The following is a 15,464-nucleotide window of genomic DNA, read 5'->3' on the forward strand; positions in this document are numbered from 1 at the left end:
GCGTCCAAGCAACTCTGGAGCACTCAACAAGCCCTTTATGCTTGTTCAGCGCTTTTGCTTGGTCACAATAGAAGTGAGGTACAACAGAAGGACCCGTTCGTGCCCCTTGTACCCGACGCAAACGTTTGCCTTGGCCTTGACTTGCTCGAGCTCCCCACTAAACCCTTGCAAAAATACGTTTGAAGGTTCTAGACTGACTTCTGGAAGGGCACGTTGAAACTTGTCTACAGGCATTACGGAGGGGTGTCGGCGAAAGGGTGTCGGCTGTGACTAGCGATTTGCCGGGAACGTACTGGACACTGAAAAGATAGCGCATTAGGCGCAGCCGGAAGCGCTGAATTTGCGGTGGCATATCATGCATTTGGTCATATGGCCATTTGGCCTAGTAAGGACACTAAGAGCTTGTGATCCGTTTCGAAGGTAACGTTTAGGCCACGGATGTACTCGTCAAAACTTTCGGCGGCCCACGTCAGTGCTAGCGCTTGTTTTTCTATCTGGGAGCATCGCCGTTCTGTGTTCGTGGGAGATCGAGACGCGAAAGCTATTGGTCTACGGTGACTATGTTTCTGCGTTTGAAAAAGGACCGCTCCCATACTGAAAGAGGATGCATCTGCTGAAAGGATCGTGGGAAGTGTTGCGTCGTACATGGCCATACACTGCGCAGAATAAATTGGCCCTTTCAGCTCGTTCAGCGCTTTTGCTTGGTCACACTCCCAGACCCATTCGCTATCTTTGTGCAAAAAAGCACGCATTGGAGCAGTAATTTGCGCCAGGTGAGGCAAAAAGCGACCTAGGTGATTGACCATGCCGAGCAAGCTTCTCAGTTCGGTCACATTTTTCGGGGCCTTTAGATTCTTAATAGCGCTAACCTTCGCTGGATCAGGCTCAATTCCATTCTCATTCAGAATATGGACCAGAAATTTCACTTTATTAATGCCAAACTTTTTATTAACGTTTGCGCTAGCTAGGCGTGACATAACACCTGCTAAACGTTCGTCGTGCTGGCTTTTTGACTCCCCGAACACTAAAATGTCATCCATGACATTGACAACACCTGGCAGGCCACATAGGATTTCGGACATCTTTTTCTGCAAATACTCCAGAGCGGACGTAATTCCGAACGGTAGTCTGGTAAAACAGTACCTCCCGAATGGAGTCAAGAACGTAGTTAGTTCTTCACAGTCACTACTTAGTCGGACTTGGTGGAACCCCGAGTAGACATCAAGCTTTGAAAACAATTTCGCACCGGCCAGAGAGCCTAATGCTTGATCCACCGTAGGTAGCATGAAGCACTCACGAACGACGCACTTATTTAACTTTGTGAGGTTGACGCATACTCTCAGTTCCCCCGACTGTTTTGTTACCAGGACTATTCCTGCGCACCAATCCGGGAGGCTGTCTACTTTTCCAATTATTCACATGCGCACGAGTCTCTCGATTTCGTGCTTTAGCTTTCCCATGAGCGGAATCGGCACTCGCCGTGGAACGGTTATGGCATGCGGAATGGCACCCGATTGTAGCCTACTAGTGTATTCTCCTGGGACAGTGCCTAGACTAAGCCCCATGCGCGGAAAAAGTCTCGTACCGTTGCTTGTCTGTACTAAGCGCGTCAGCAAATTTAACAACACCAAAAGCCTCTAAGGCTGGCAGCCCGAGAAGTACATCGCGAAGAGGGCTAACGACGTAGCACGTTTCACGAACAGTCCTCCCTTTCCACGCAATCTCTGTGACAAATTTGTCTAGAACATTGAGCTTGTGGCCGCCAGCCCCCTGTAGCACCTCATCTGCGTTCCAGACAAGGTGCTACAGGAGGCTCCAAACGATCCAGGTGGGTGGGCAATCCTGGAAATGTAGAAGGTAGAACCAACACTTCTGCACCCGAATCAACTTTAGCAAGGATAGGTACAGAGTTTATCAGAACATGCACATAGCGCACTTTCCCTGCCGCGTCAAGCGCTAACGACAGTTTCTCCGGTATCACGTTTGACAGCCCAGACGCGTACCTTTCTTTCTGCTGACCCAGCTTTCTTGAGGCAGGCTCTCGCAAAATGTCCTTTGTTACTACAGTAGTGGCACTTGGAAGCTCGGGCTGGGCACGTCGACCTCGAGTGTGCGTCGCCGACGCAGTAGAGACAGCGTCCCCCATTGTGTTGCGGGCGCTTCTGGTGGCCCATGGCGTCCCCAATGGTGCCTTGGTCCTGAAGTTATCGCAGGCTACCGATGTGGACACCTTCCGATCGAAGGCTCTGCTGCTGCTGTCGCACGGTTTCCTTACGGCGAGCCTTGGCCAGCGCCGTAGCCAATGTCAGCTGCGGGTCCATCTGCAAGGTCTCGGATAGTTGAGTGTCCCGGAGCCCGACAACAAACAGGTCTCGGATGAGTCTCTTCTTCGTATCCTCGAAGTCGCAGCGGTCGGCTAGCGCATGAAGTATGGTTGCGAACTGATCCACTTATTCTTCTGGCCGTTGCTGGCGTCTGTGAAAGCAGGCACTTTCATAAACAATGTTCCTTTTTTTGACGAAATGACTGTCGAACTTTTGCTTGACGACATCATAACTTCTTGCTTCTTCGCCGGTCAGCCCAAATGTAGCAAAGACTTCGCGGGCTTGGCAGCCCATTGTGTAAGTAGCGTGCGTACTTGGGCCTCTCCCGAATATTTATTGAGAGCTGTGGCGAAGCAGTAGTCATCGAAGTGGTCGATCCACGCCAGCCAGCGTCGAAGTCCAGCGGTGGTGGCTGCTGGAGCCCCAGGATTACCGTTGCGGGCTTGTCTGCCATTTTGTGGGAATGCTGCCGTCCACGGCCTCAGCGAGATAGTTACCAGTCATAGTTACCTTCTGACAGAATGTTGCGACACTGCATACGAGCGCGACGCGTATGCGGGTTGCAATAGACAGTCGACGAGCTGCGCTCTAGGTGACGAAAGGAAAACCGCGACTCTTTATTGTGCTGGTCGATAATATACACTCCAGGAGACATTACGTGGTAAAGGTAGCTTGGCGCACGCAGTTGTCGCCCAGCTATCTGTTCTGACGTCACACGCCGAACACGGGCAAGCGGTAACAACACAGGAGACACTTGCCCCGGTGTCCAACTCCATCGGAAACAATTTCCCGAACATTTCCACGGAGAAAACGAAGGGTGGCACAGTCGGCTCACAGCTTAGGTGCCACATGTCAAAAACGTCAGCACTGCGAGGAACATGAAGCATGTCGGCATCGTCGACAGTGTTTACCTGTGCAGTACGTGTGGATCGCGGCGGTAGAGTTCTCACAGCAGACGTGTTTCCCTTCGCGAATGTCTCAGCCTTTCACAAGTTGCAGACGACTGCCAAGTGCCCCACTTCCTTGCAGTAGCGACACTGCGACTTGCTGTGTCTGCATTGCGATGCTCAATGGCCTCTGTCGCCGCAGCGGTAACACCATGCTCTTGGCTGCGGATGATACCCAGTGAGTTGGCAAATGCGGTAAACTACTTGCTGTTGCCCGACACAGTTCACCTACATCCTTTTTAGCGGCTTCCATAGCCAAGGCAGTTTTCACTGCTTCCTTGAATGTGAAGTCAGGACTCATGAGTAGCCGCGTCTGAACAGCTGCATTATTTATGCCACATAAAATTCGATCTCTCAGCATGTTGTTGAGTTCGGTTCCATAATTGCAGTGGTCAGACAAACACTTGAACGCTGCAACAAAGTCGCTGACTGCTTCTCCTTCGGAACACCCCCTCGAATTGAAGCAAAACCGTTGCACTACGACGGATGGGGTGGGGGCATAGTGCCTGCCATGTACGGCCAGTATGTCATCAAGCATTTTATCTTGGGGCGTTTCCGGCTTTACAAGGTTACGAAGTAGTGCATAGGTACGAGGCCCGCAGCGGCTCAAAAATATTGACCTTTTCATTGCTGGCACGACGTCGTTGGCTTTGAAGAACTCTTGGACGCACTCCACGTAAGCAAGCCAGGCGTCGCCTTCCCCCTCGAACGCTTCAATCCTACCGAAGGTAGGCATGGTTGTTCATGCAGTTCGATCCTTGTCGCAGTTGTTACATGTAGCCGGAAGAAGTGGAGCCGAGACCCGAGCTAACTGCGAACACAACATGAACTGTTTATTCCTTTCAAACTGCCCTAACCCTGCTCTCCTCACTCCCCCTTCTGCTCGCAGCAGTAGGTGGCACTAGTAGCCGGCGGCGCTACAGCTTGTGCAGCACACAGTGCGTCACAGTAGGATATAGAACAAACGTTTCTTTTTTTAATGTCCTTATCTAGTTAAGAAGCTACTGAAATGCAGGCAAAAAAATTAAAGGAGATGGTAAGTACAACAGTTTTCACGGGAGAAGAATGTCCAGTATACTAGACACTGGGATTTATTTATTTCACTTATGGGCACACACATTCCGCTTTCTTTCATGAAAGAATGTTGCTTTTGGTCTTGTCAGAAGGTTAATTGTCTTAGAAAACACAACAATTTGTTTTGACTTGAGAAAAAGAAACGTTTTTTTTTTTTTTTTTCAAATCTTTCATATCACTGTTGCGGGAAAGGCGCGAGACGCACAGCAACCCCATTCTTGCATTCTTCAAACTTCATAACGAAGCGAGAGAATTTCGATAATGACACTATAGCGGGTACCTATCTATGACTCAGGGGCAGATCCAGGTATCTACATTAAAAGGGGGTGGGGCTCCATCATCCGATCGGGTGGGGAGGGGGGAGTACAAAGGCTGAAGCCACCGCCTCAGCAGAGAGGTAGAGAGCAGGGAGAAGATTCTCTTTACCCCTTTTGGGCAGTGGTAGGCAAAGCAACATGACAAAGGGGGCAAACTCGACAAGCAGCCTGACAAAGGAGGTGGACTACAGGCACTGAAGGGAGGAGGTGGGGGCTGGCTTTTGGGCGAGGGGCGATCTCCGCTACCCCCCACCCCCTCTGAATCCGCCACTGCGATGGCTTCAACGGAAGTTTTGCAATTAGAGCACAACACCTACAAAGCCCCCCCCAACCCTCCTCCCCAACCCTCCGGCCCCTATCTCCATGTGCCCATTGCGCGGAGATGGTCGGCTCGTTTGATCTCTGCTTAAGCCCCGTTCGTCGGCAGCACTCGCGCACTTTCACTTACACATAGAGTATATGTGCGGGGTGATGTAATGGCGATTTGGACTTGATAAGGTAGATCATGGCGAAGGCAAAAAATTCGCCTGGAGTGTCTATATAATTGCTATCACAAAAAAAAGCAAAATAGCTGCGGACTAATCGCATGAAAGCACGGCAACAGCCTGAATTATGGCACATCCGATTATGGTGGCCACGTTGCTATTTTCCGACATCGCGCGCCAAACCGAGCAAGTGGAGCCTGTGCCGGTGTCGCGAATTTTGGTCGCCGCTATGTCTTGGCTCTTAAAAGTTTTGTAATTCGGCTTTGTATCAAAACATCCACATAAGCACTGGTGTGGCTGATAATTGCGAGCTGCAGCCAAAAAAATATCGATCGACTGCCTAAAACTTGTTTCAGCAGTGCCTTCACCGGGGAAAAAAAAAAGAAAAAAAAAAGCTTTCACTTGCTGTAAACGGGCCTGTTAGTTACGCTCACTCTCGCCTGGAAATTTATTCTATTGTTCAGAGAGTCTTAAATAGCATCTTTGAAGCTCGGGATCAGAGCGAGTGAGCTCTCCGAAAACCACCAACAAGCGTCGTCGTCTTTTATCTCGCCGATCAGGATGGCTTGCAAGAACTAGCCTTGTCGACGACATCCGCTTCCTTAACGATCGCGATCGCTTGCAAGATAACTCAAGCTCGTTACATCTGCTGCTACCGCATCTGCAACTAATCATGCTTGTTACTTGACACGCGGCAATAACAAAAAAATCTCACCATCTCCCCGTAAAGAGAACCCGAGTAGTATGCGAAGCAGCCATGAGTCGACTTAAAGGTCAGTAAATCTTTTATTTCCTTCATCACTGTTCATGGTCCGTCCATTCGAGGTTACCCTGATGTTGTTACTCGTCATATGTTATTCATCATATTTTAAGCTCAGGGGAACGTTTCCCCTTGAGTATTACGGCCTTGCAGTCCGTAAAGTATAAAGTTAATGGCTCTTGCTGCAAAGGTTGTAGCTTGAAGTTTGAGAATGCGATGTCAATGCACGACAAACCAGGTCAGTGAAACACACAGCGCGAAACAACGACGGGGACACAGAAAGGAAACACACACAGGCACTGGCCTTTCTGTGTCCCCGTCGTTGTTTCGCGCTGTGTGTTTCACTATGCTACACCAACATGCCCAAATTCGCTCTATTGTAAACCAGGTCAGCTTGTCGACGTGCCCATGCCGCTGCAGCTTCTCGAGCTCTCAACTCTGGGTCGCCTTGACGACGCCGCCGCGCTGCGGCCGCTTTGCGATCCTGCGCCGTTGCGACGCAATCTTCGTTCGTCGAAGCGTACTCCATGACAGCTGCTGTAGAAGAGAGCGCGCCGGGGGAGAGGAGAGTGAGCGGTTTTATCTCTTGAACTACAGCGCCTCTAGCTGTCTCCACTCAAACTAGAGCACGCACCGCAGTGGAGCGAGCGCTCTACTGTACGTCCATAAGTCAGGCAAACATTCCTTTCTGCACATGCGCGAGCTCTCCTCTCGTGCCAACACTTCGTTCTCTTTCTTCCATACATCCAGTGGCACCGTTCTCTCAGGCAAACATTCCTTTCTGCACACCATGCGTCAGCTCTCCTCTCGTGCCAACACTTCATTCTCTTGGAATAACAGAGAGCTGAGCTAGTTGGTAAGTATTCATTCCAAAAAGACAGGGCGTGTCTGTGTTTGCACGCCCCGTCTTTTTAGAATGAATACTTCATTCTCCTCTTTCTTTCATAAATCTAGTGGCATGCGAGGCACTGGCTATGCCGACGGGACGTCGTAGGGACAGGCCTCGTTCATAAGCTGCTTCGCATCTAAAACACCATATTGGGCGCTAACGCACAACACGCGCGATAAAGAATGCAGAACTACACCGTGTAGTCGCAGAACACCCTGACAACATTGCGCGATACAATGTGCCGTGGTTCATGGTTCCCGCATGCCATGCATAGCCGGATACTCTCCCACTCCACCACTCCGAAGGCGAGGAGAGCATCAAGGTGTACCCCTTCCCCGCAGCCGCAGCGGCCGTTCGATTTGAAAAATGCGTTCACAAAATCTCGCGCCAGCGTTATCGCGACTTTTGTTCCCTTTCAATAGAGTTACTGTGGATTTTCCCTGATGGGAGCACAATTTCTTTGAGTTTTCTCTTAGTATTTCCAGACTGTCCAAAATCCCTGAGAATTCCCGGTTTTCCCGGTCGGTAGACACCCTGTTAAATACTTAAGGTTGACTTGTTTTTAATGCATGTATTTGAAGCATACAAAGATCATTGGTATATAAGTCAACTATATATACAACAATCAAAAGATACACCTCAGCAGCTCAAAAACAATGTGTCCATGTCACTGGAGTCAGACTGTCACCTGAAGGGTCTTGCAGTTATTTTTGTGAATCATCTGCGTATTTGGTGTGTATCCTGCAAAAGCTATTTTGATCCCAAGTTGGACTAATAAAATACGTAAATAAATAAATAAATATAAACCCGCACTAAAAAATGTGGAAGCTCGTGTCATGCATAAATGAGAAGCATGCTGCTCTAATGGCAGTTCCACGCAGTGAGAACCTGTTTTAGCGAACGCCATGGATGGCGACCGAAGACGACACCAGTTCAGGATCCGCAGAGACAGCTTTGCTGTAAAAAAACTTGTGTAGCAATTGGTGTAGTTCCAAATCCTGCACTAAATGCAGCTCCACTACTGTAAAAGCTAAGGTTTAGAATAACAGAGAGTTGAGCTAGTTGACACCATGGCATTTGTGGTGTCTTGACTTCTCTCTTGTGTCTCTGTAACAGAAACCTAAGGCACTTTGCCTTAGATTTCTGGAACAGAAACCTAAGGCAGGCTGCACGGGCAGATTCCCGTCCGTAGAGTTCCCACTGCTCGATTTACCAAACCACTGATGGTGTCAGTGTTTGAGGTAAGCATGTATGGTTTCCCCGGCATGAGTAGAACATTGTTAGGGAGACTCGCAAACTCTGTGCGCAACATGCACACTACTTTTTTGCTGTGCTTTATAGAGTTCCTGCTGGTTACGGCAGTTGAGATACGTGTCATTCGCAGCGACCTCCATAGGTTTCCCTTTCAGATGTAGTGACGAAGCGCCGGCGAAGCTTAGGTGGGAGGAGCAATTGCTCACTCGGCGAGGCGGTGACACTTTCTTGCGCGGGTGTCAGCCACGTGTTTCCAAAGCGTTTCTAGCGATTTTAAGTCAATTATTCCGATTACTTTTTGGTTATTTCTGTTAACTATAATATTTTAGACCTTGTTTGCTTGCCTTAACCAGTTTTGAGCACTGCTAGCCTTGTTTTAGGCCTGTATTGAGCCCTTGATTGTGAGCATGATCCCGCCACATGAGATCTACTAACGACAAGCCGGGCCCCTGAAGTGCTGCGCTTAAAATACTTGGGAGCTGGCACCTACCTTGCGAGACACTAAGACTTCCTGCAGCAGGCGACAGTGGTAGCGGCGCTGGTGTAGCCGGTAGTCCCTGTAGCTGGCCTTGTGCACCAGAGATGCTGTGCGCGCAATGTCAGGCACCAGGAGGCCATCTGTGCACAAAGAGGTCAATGTTGCCTAGCCCAAAAACAAAAACACTATAAACATAATACTGCTCCCAGGCATAGCACAGGACATAGGCAAGGCGAAAAGTAGTGATCGCGGGTTAGTTAGGACAAGGAGAGTCTAACCTGAGAAGAACAAGGTGCCAAACTTGTACCATTTTGATTTTACAAATTCCCTGACTTTTCCAGGTTTTTCCCCGATGATTCTAAGCACTGGTAAGCCTGCTTGGAAAACTGGGAATGAGTCCTCGAGTGATAAAAGTAACATAAATAAAAGATGGGGCACTTGCATGAGCTGCAAACCATGCTGGTTTATTACGTTCCCTTAGCTAAAAGGATTCGTTTACAATTGACAAACACTATTAAAAGACAATAACTCTCGCGCGTCTACAAACAGAACAGTTGGTTCATTTGCATTGGCAGTGATTTTAACAGTTTCTCACTGCAGCATAGATACTTCAAACTGTGCATCATTCATGAGTTTTCTCAATGTCCCAACTGCAATTCTGCCTTCCATCTGACCCTAATTAGCACCACGAGCCATGCTGCGGACACTTCCATCATAGACTAACTACTGTGCTATAAACAACTTTTTTTTCATGTCTTCCGCAAAACCTTCTCTTTCATTAGCAACCAAACAGCGTAGTCAAGAACACTGCTACGTTCTGGGTTAATGCAGGTTTGCGAAGCAAATCTAAGAGAACAGATTTATGGGCTAGTTGGTTTGTTACGTTCATTGAAACCATAGCGCTGATAAGACAGGGACCACAGATAGAGGACGGGACGTGCGCAACTCACAACTCTACTCACAACTCTACTCTACAACTCTACTCACAGCTCTACTCTACTCATAACACTACTCACAAAAGTTGTGAGCAGCGCACGTCCCGTCCTCTTTCTGTGGTCCCTATCTTATCAGCGCTATGGCTTCAATGAACATTGAAAAGCAAAAATTCAAGGATATTCAAGGACTTTCCAGGACCTTTTCAAGCACTCAAAGGGGCATGCAAAGTTGAAATTCTTTTACTCGAAAATTTTCAAAAATGTCTAATTTTATTGCACTTACAATAACTAAATGGATATCACAAATATCACAAAAACATCTTGATAACTTCTCAAGATCACAACACACAATGAACCCTTACAAAAGTGGTTGAGATTTCTCCAGTATAGGCTTGAAGTTCGCCAAATATATTCAAAACGTCCAGTGTAGTGTTAGTTCACTTATATAAAAATAAACAAATGTATATCACAATGATGTTATCAATGACTAGCCTGAATCACTTTGCAAGTCCTAAACAGCCCAAAAAAAAACCTCACAACACACAATGAACTCTTACAACAGCAGTTCAGATTTCTCAAGTATCAGCACGGTGAAGTTCACTAAACATATTGAAAGCATTCAGTGTATTGTGTTACATTCAGTGTATTAGTGTCATTTCACTTATATGAAGATAAATAAATGTATAGGAGGTATGCACTTGACGTCATCTGCGAGGAGCGCTAGTGGTGGGGTCGCCATTTTGCAGGTTCGCGCACTTGCCGCACGCTTGCGCATTTTTTTTTAATGTAGTTTGGAAGAGAAACGTAGGAAGGCCAGCAGGAGAGTGCAAAGCATTATGCTAGAGAGGCTCGCAAGCTATGCAAGCACAGATTTCGCCTTCACCACCGGTCTCTCTGGGCGTGCCAGAACCGACCACAGCGGCGACATCGCGAGAAGAAAGCATGACTGATGCCGAGATAGTTTATTCTATTCCGCTGAGTTGTGGGAAGCAGTACATCGGCCAAACTGGCTGATGTATAAATGAGAGATTCAGAGAGCATGCTAGCAATGTAACGAAAGGTCAGAGGGGTCTTCTTGCTTTGCACTGTAAAGACAGCACGTGTGTGCCAATTTTTAATGAAGCTGATGTCGTAAGCAAACATAGTAAGAAGCGTGTGCGCGAGATTATCAAAGTTGAGATGATTCAAAGGTTGGGTGATGAATGTGTCAGTTCACCATCAGTCACGTTATCGAATAAAGAGTTAGCATTTCTTCGATTAATTTTCATACTGGTTTCAGCTGATTAGCCCTTTCTTGTTTGTTGACCGGGACAAGGTCCGTGCTAGGACTTTGTCATGGTTTTCTAAGAATATAGTTTGCCCAGTTGAAGTTCAACTATTGTGTGGCTTTCTGCAACCATCTACCGGACATGCCAGGAGGATATGTGCCATTTTGACCGCGGAATCATGGCGTCGAGTCAGATTTTACCAGGAGTGCCTCAAGGTCCGTTGCTGTACCCCGCGTGACGATCGCCGCCAGAAACAGCTATACGCCGACTCGATGAGGGTAGCTAACCAGCAGTGCGTGGCACTAACGACTGTACTTACAACAACGGCGACGTCACTGTGGAGGCCCTGAAGACTCTGGTAAACGATTTGCAGAACAACAGACCAGACGCAAAACTCACCCTCACAACAGTTCTGCCTAGGATCGCAAACAAGCACCGATCACTCATAGCACAATCATGCACACTCCTAGCTCATGCATGAGGAAGACGTAAAGTAAGCGAATTTCTTCTGGACATTGAACACAGCCACAAGAATGTTGATGTCATCCATCACGCGGAAAATCATCAGGACCCTGACATTATGCTCGCTCGGGACAGACTACACCCTAACTTTTCAGGCGTCAACATAATTTGCAGGAACATCAAGCACAGAATCAGGAATGAATTTAAACAGATGCAGCCAATGACACGATCTAACAGACCGTCCCACGAACCAGAACAACACGCTCCACATGCTACAAGCACTAGCTGCAACTCACGCCCCACCGTAGCTAAGACACAAGAAGCATCTACTCAGACGGTGGACGTGATAATAACACCAGTAACAGAACCCACACAACAAGCAGAGCAACAAATCCACGCACTCCCCTAACAGAGACATCTGCGAACGCTAGCAAACAAACACAGAAACACGCATCGGGTCACACCTCACCACTAACACGAAGAGTAGTAAGAAAACACCCCCTGAAAACGTTGTGCCCCGGAGGTCTGCCCGACTCCAACAGAAATGACTAACAAACACCAAGGACAGGAAAGGCAACCGCAAATCTCCGTCTCTTCTGCAATCTCGTAAACTCGCCGCAAAACAAACTACAGAATGCACTTGAAGAAATACCCTAGCTACGTTAAAGAAATGAAAATTCCAAAAGGTCCTAAAATTGAGGTCAGATGTGCTCTTGGTACCCTACCGCCTAAACTATTAGCGAAATAGAACAGCATTTTAGAAAGCACGTCTTTGTCATTAATAGATACTTTAAAAGAACCATTGCAGAAATCAACTTGCTTTAATAACCAACCAACCTAATAACGTTAAACTATCTGAAGAGGAAACTGAAGAACTTGCCCAATATGTAGAACGTAGAGAAGATAAATTGCTCATCAAGGAAAAGCGCAAAGAAAATCATGCTACGAACTCTGCCCAGAATGCCGTAGCGAAGTGATAGACATGTCACAAAGCGTAAGTCCAGTCGATATAGATCTATTCAAGTGCGGCCTTACATTTTGTCCCACAAACAATGCAGTGAACGAGTACAAGCTCCATAAAGATATAACTGAGTTTTCAAGACGTTTGCGCATCAAGGAATTCTTTTTTGATAAGGCAGATACGGAATACGTGTAAGCAATGACTCTTTGCGTCCGCCAAGCACTTGGACACCAGATACAGAACAATGACAAGAGTTAGATCAATATATAAAACTAGTCTCAAGGGAAATTATCAGCACAGCTAAACGGAGTCGAAAGCCGAAGAACTTAACTTATGCAGAACACGAGGTCCTGAAACAACATTAAGACAGAAAGGACATTGTTATAAAACCAGCGGACAAGGGTGGTGGTATAGTAATCTGGCCTATAGAAAAATATAAAAACGAAGCTATCAGACAACTCAGCAACAACACGCACTATCGAAAATTAGCCTCGGACCCGACTCAAGAATATAGTAATTGCATACAACACACGATCACGGATTTTCTAGCCAGGGAATTATTCACACTCTCTGAGCACCGATTCCTAATACCGTATTTATTCGAATATAGGTCGACCTTTTTTTCCCAAAAATGTTGCCCATAATCAGCTATCGACCTATATTCGTGACCAAAGAATCTCGACCTATATTCGCGATCAAAGCGACCAAAAGCACCGCACCTATGCCGTTCAACTGCCGCGCCTGCTGTTCTTCAAGCAGTTCCTGCTACATACGCACATTATATACCATAAAATCTGGTATAAAAACCGTACCCGTTCGCCTTTTCCGACTAAGTAACTAAGAAAAAAAAAGTTATTTGTGCAATAGCTGCACACCGCCTTTTCAAAGCCCCCGCGAAATGCAGCCGCTCCGCCATGTTTGCGCTGGAACCCGTGATTTCCCTAGGTAGGCCGTGAAGTCCCTAGCCCCCTAGCCGTGCTGCCTGCCGACGCGCAGCCGCACTGGCACTGGCCTAAGGCCTCACTCTTTGTTTGTTGTTTGATCTGACGTGATGGTTCGCATTTGCAAATGCGCGTAGCGCTACACAGCTGACTTCAAGCGTCAAGTGATACTTTTTGCCGAGAATTCCAGCAATTGTGCCGCTCAGCGTGAGTTCGACGTAAAAGTTGATTAGGGGTTGGCGGAAGCAGCGGGACCGACTGTTCGCGTGCAATGGATGGCGTCGTGCTTTTCGCGGCCCAGCAACTGGCAGGCATGACGCTCTTGAAAAAGAACTGAGGCTCCGGGCGTCAAGGAGGCCCTGCAGAAGGCCAACAGACCTGGTCGTCATACCGCTAGGTATGACGTCCCGGCTACATTAAGGACCGGGTGGCGAAGAGTTACAAAGAGTGGCTTGAAGGAGGATGCTGCAATGACACCGACGGGACGCCGCGAGAAGGGCTTCCCTCAATGAAGTTGCGACGTGGGTGAAGGACGCGCGGAAAGACTTGCCAGCGGAAATTATTGTGACTGGCTTTAAAAAGTGCTGCATTTCCAACGCAATCGATGGCAGCGAAGTCGACGTCATTTGGGATGCCGAGGATGCCTGCGAAGAATCCGACAACCTTCCTTGCACATCTGACGAACATGACACTCCCGGCAGCGACTAGGGCGCTAAGTTAATTGTAAATAAAGGTGTGCTATGTTTCAATTTTCCTGTTTCTAAAAAAAAAAAAACATGGGTCGACCTATTTTGGAATATTTTTTTTTATTTCTCGTAGAGTGCTATAAGTAGGGGTCGACCTATATTCGTGCCCGACCTATTTTCGAATAAATACGGTACCTAAAAATAAGCAAGCAGGCCGCTTCTACCTTCTTCCGAAGATTCATAAGGTGTCCATAGATGAACTGCTTATCGCGCAAATCCTGGGCAGGCCTACAGTATCTAACAACAATACACCTACTGAGTCGCTATCAACATTTCTAAATCATCATTTATTAGATGTGAAGCATCTTATAGCGGAGTTCAATCCGGTGGTGTTGGTGTGCTGCGTGACCACCCTTACTGTGCATGCACAAGCCCTGTCCACACACCTCCTCACCCTCTCCACTTTCCCCTCCCCCTCTCGACATTCCCTCTCTCCACTTTCCCTCTCCCATTTCCCCCTCCCCCACTCCACCATCGCTCTCTCCCCTCTCCTTCCCCCCTTTCCCCTCCACTCTCCACTTCCCCTCTCCCCTTTCCCTCTCTCCCCTTTGCCTCTCCCCCTCTGAAACGCGGGCTCTACATGCCAAAACGCTGCTTCGCATCGCCTCACGTCCCCTTTAGCAGGAGATGGTGTGTTTTCCTACCATCTTTTGTTCCAAGATACACCTCATTTCCTTCGAATAATAGATTCTATTAACGAAACACAAACACTCTCGGATCAGGCCATTCTCATGACATAGATGTCTGCTCCTTGTATACGAATATACCTATCTCTGAAGGGATTGAAGCGGTCTCAAAATCACTCATAGAAAGCAAGCAAACACATAATGCTGAAGTTTACCTACCGTTACTGAAATTAGTCCTGACGCTAAATTATTTTGAATTTGATTCGTCCTACTACCTGCAAACTTTCGGCACTAGTACGGGAACCCCTTTTGAGCCAACATACACCAACGTTTTTATGGGACAGTTAGAATCAGAGCTGTTGGAATCATGTCCAGTGAAGCCTTCCACCTATCTTCGTTACATAGACGACATATTTATCATCTGGGAACATGGCGTAAGTACACTAAACGCATTCAGTGACCACTGTAACAAGTTTCACTCTAGTATTAAATTCACCATGCACCATTCTTCCAGTGAAATTAACTTCCTAGACACGACGGTATCTATTCAAGCCGGAAAATTAAAGATGGCACTTTACAGAAAACCAACAGACAGCCAGCAATACCTAGATTACACTAGTCATCACCCGCGACACTGCAAACAAGGAATAATTGTAGGACAGGCGAGGCGTATAAGAAAGATCTGTAGTGACGACAGCGACTATGTTCACCACTTAAGCAACCTAAAGGAAACAATAGTTAAAAGAAATTACCCGCAAGATGCTCTAAACAAGGTCTACAACAAAGCATGTCAACTAGAGAGGAAATCATCACTAGCTCAAAGGGCCCCCATAGCACAGCCCAACTAGCCGCCAGCATTTATAACCAAATACTCAAATGCCCTACCAAACATAAATAATATCCTCCGTAAGTATTACCCAATACTGGCAAGCAACGAGCACCTTAGAAAAGCGTTTCCTGGAGTACCAAAGGTCGTGTATCGCCGCAATAGGAATTT

General features: G+C 47.4%; 1 protein-coding gene across 2 annotated transcripts in view; it reads right to left on the bottom strand.

Annotated features, from left to right (window-relative positions):
* LOC119395155 (nuclear factor related to kappa-B-binding protein) overlaps positions 1-15,464 on the bottom strand; it is a 755,896-nt gene that overhangs the window by 509,746 nt on the left and 230,686 nt on the right. For both annotated transcript variants that reach the window (XM_037662442.2, XM_049415825.1), the window contains exon 5: positions 8,541-8,668. In XM_037662442.2, the coding sequence (XP_037518370.2) occupies positions 8,541-8,668 (128 nt within the window). The remainder of the gene's footprint in view (positions 1-8,540; positions 8,669-15,464) is intronic.

This window comes from Rhipicephalus sanguineus, chromosome 5 (assembly GCF_013339695.2).
Source record: "Rhipicephalus sanguineus isolate Rsan-2018 chromosome 5, BIME_Rsan_1.4, whole genome shotgun sequence".
In the NCBI taxonomy this organism is placed as follows: domain Eukaryota; kingdom Metazoa; phylum Arthropoda; class Arachnida; order Ixodida; family Ixodidae; genus Rhipicephalus; species Rhipicephalus sanguineus.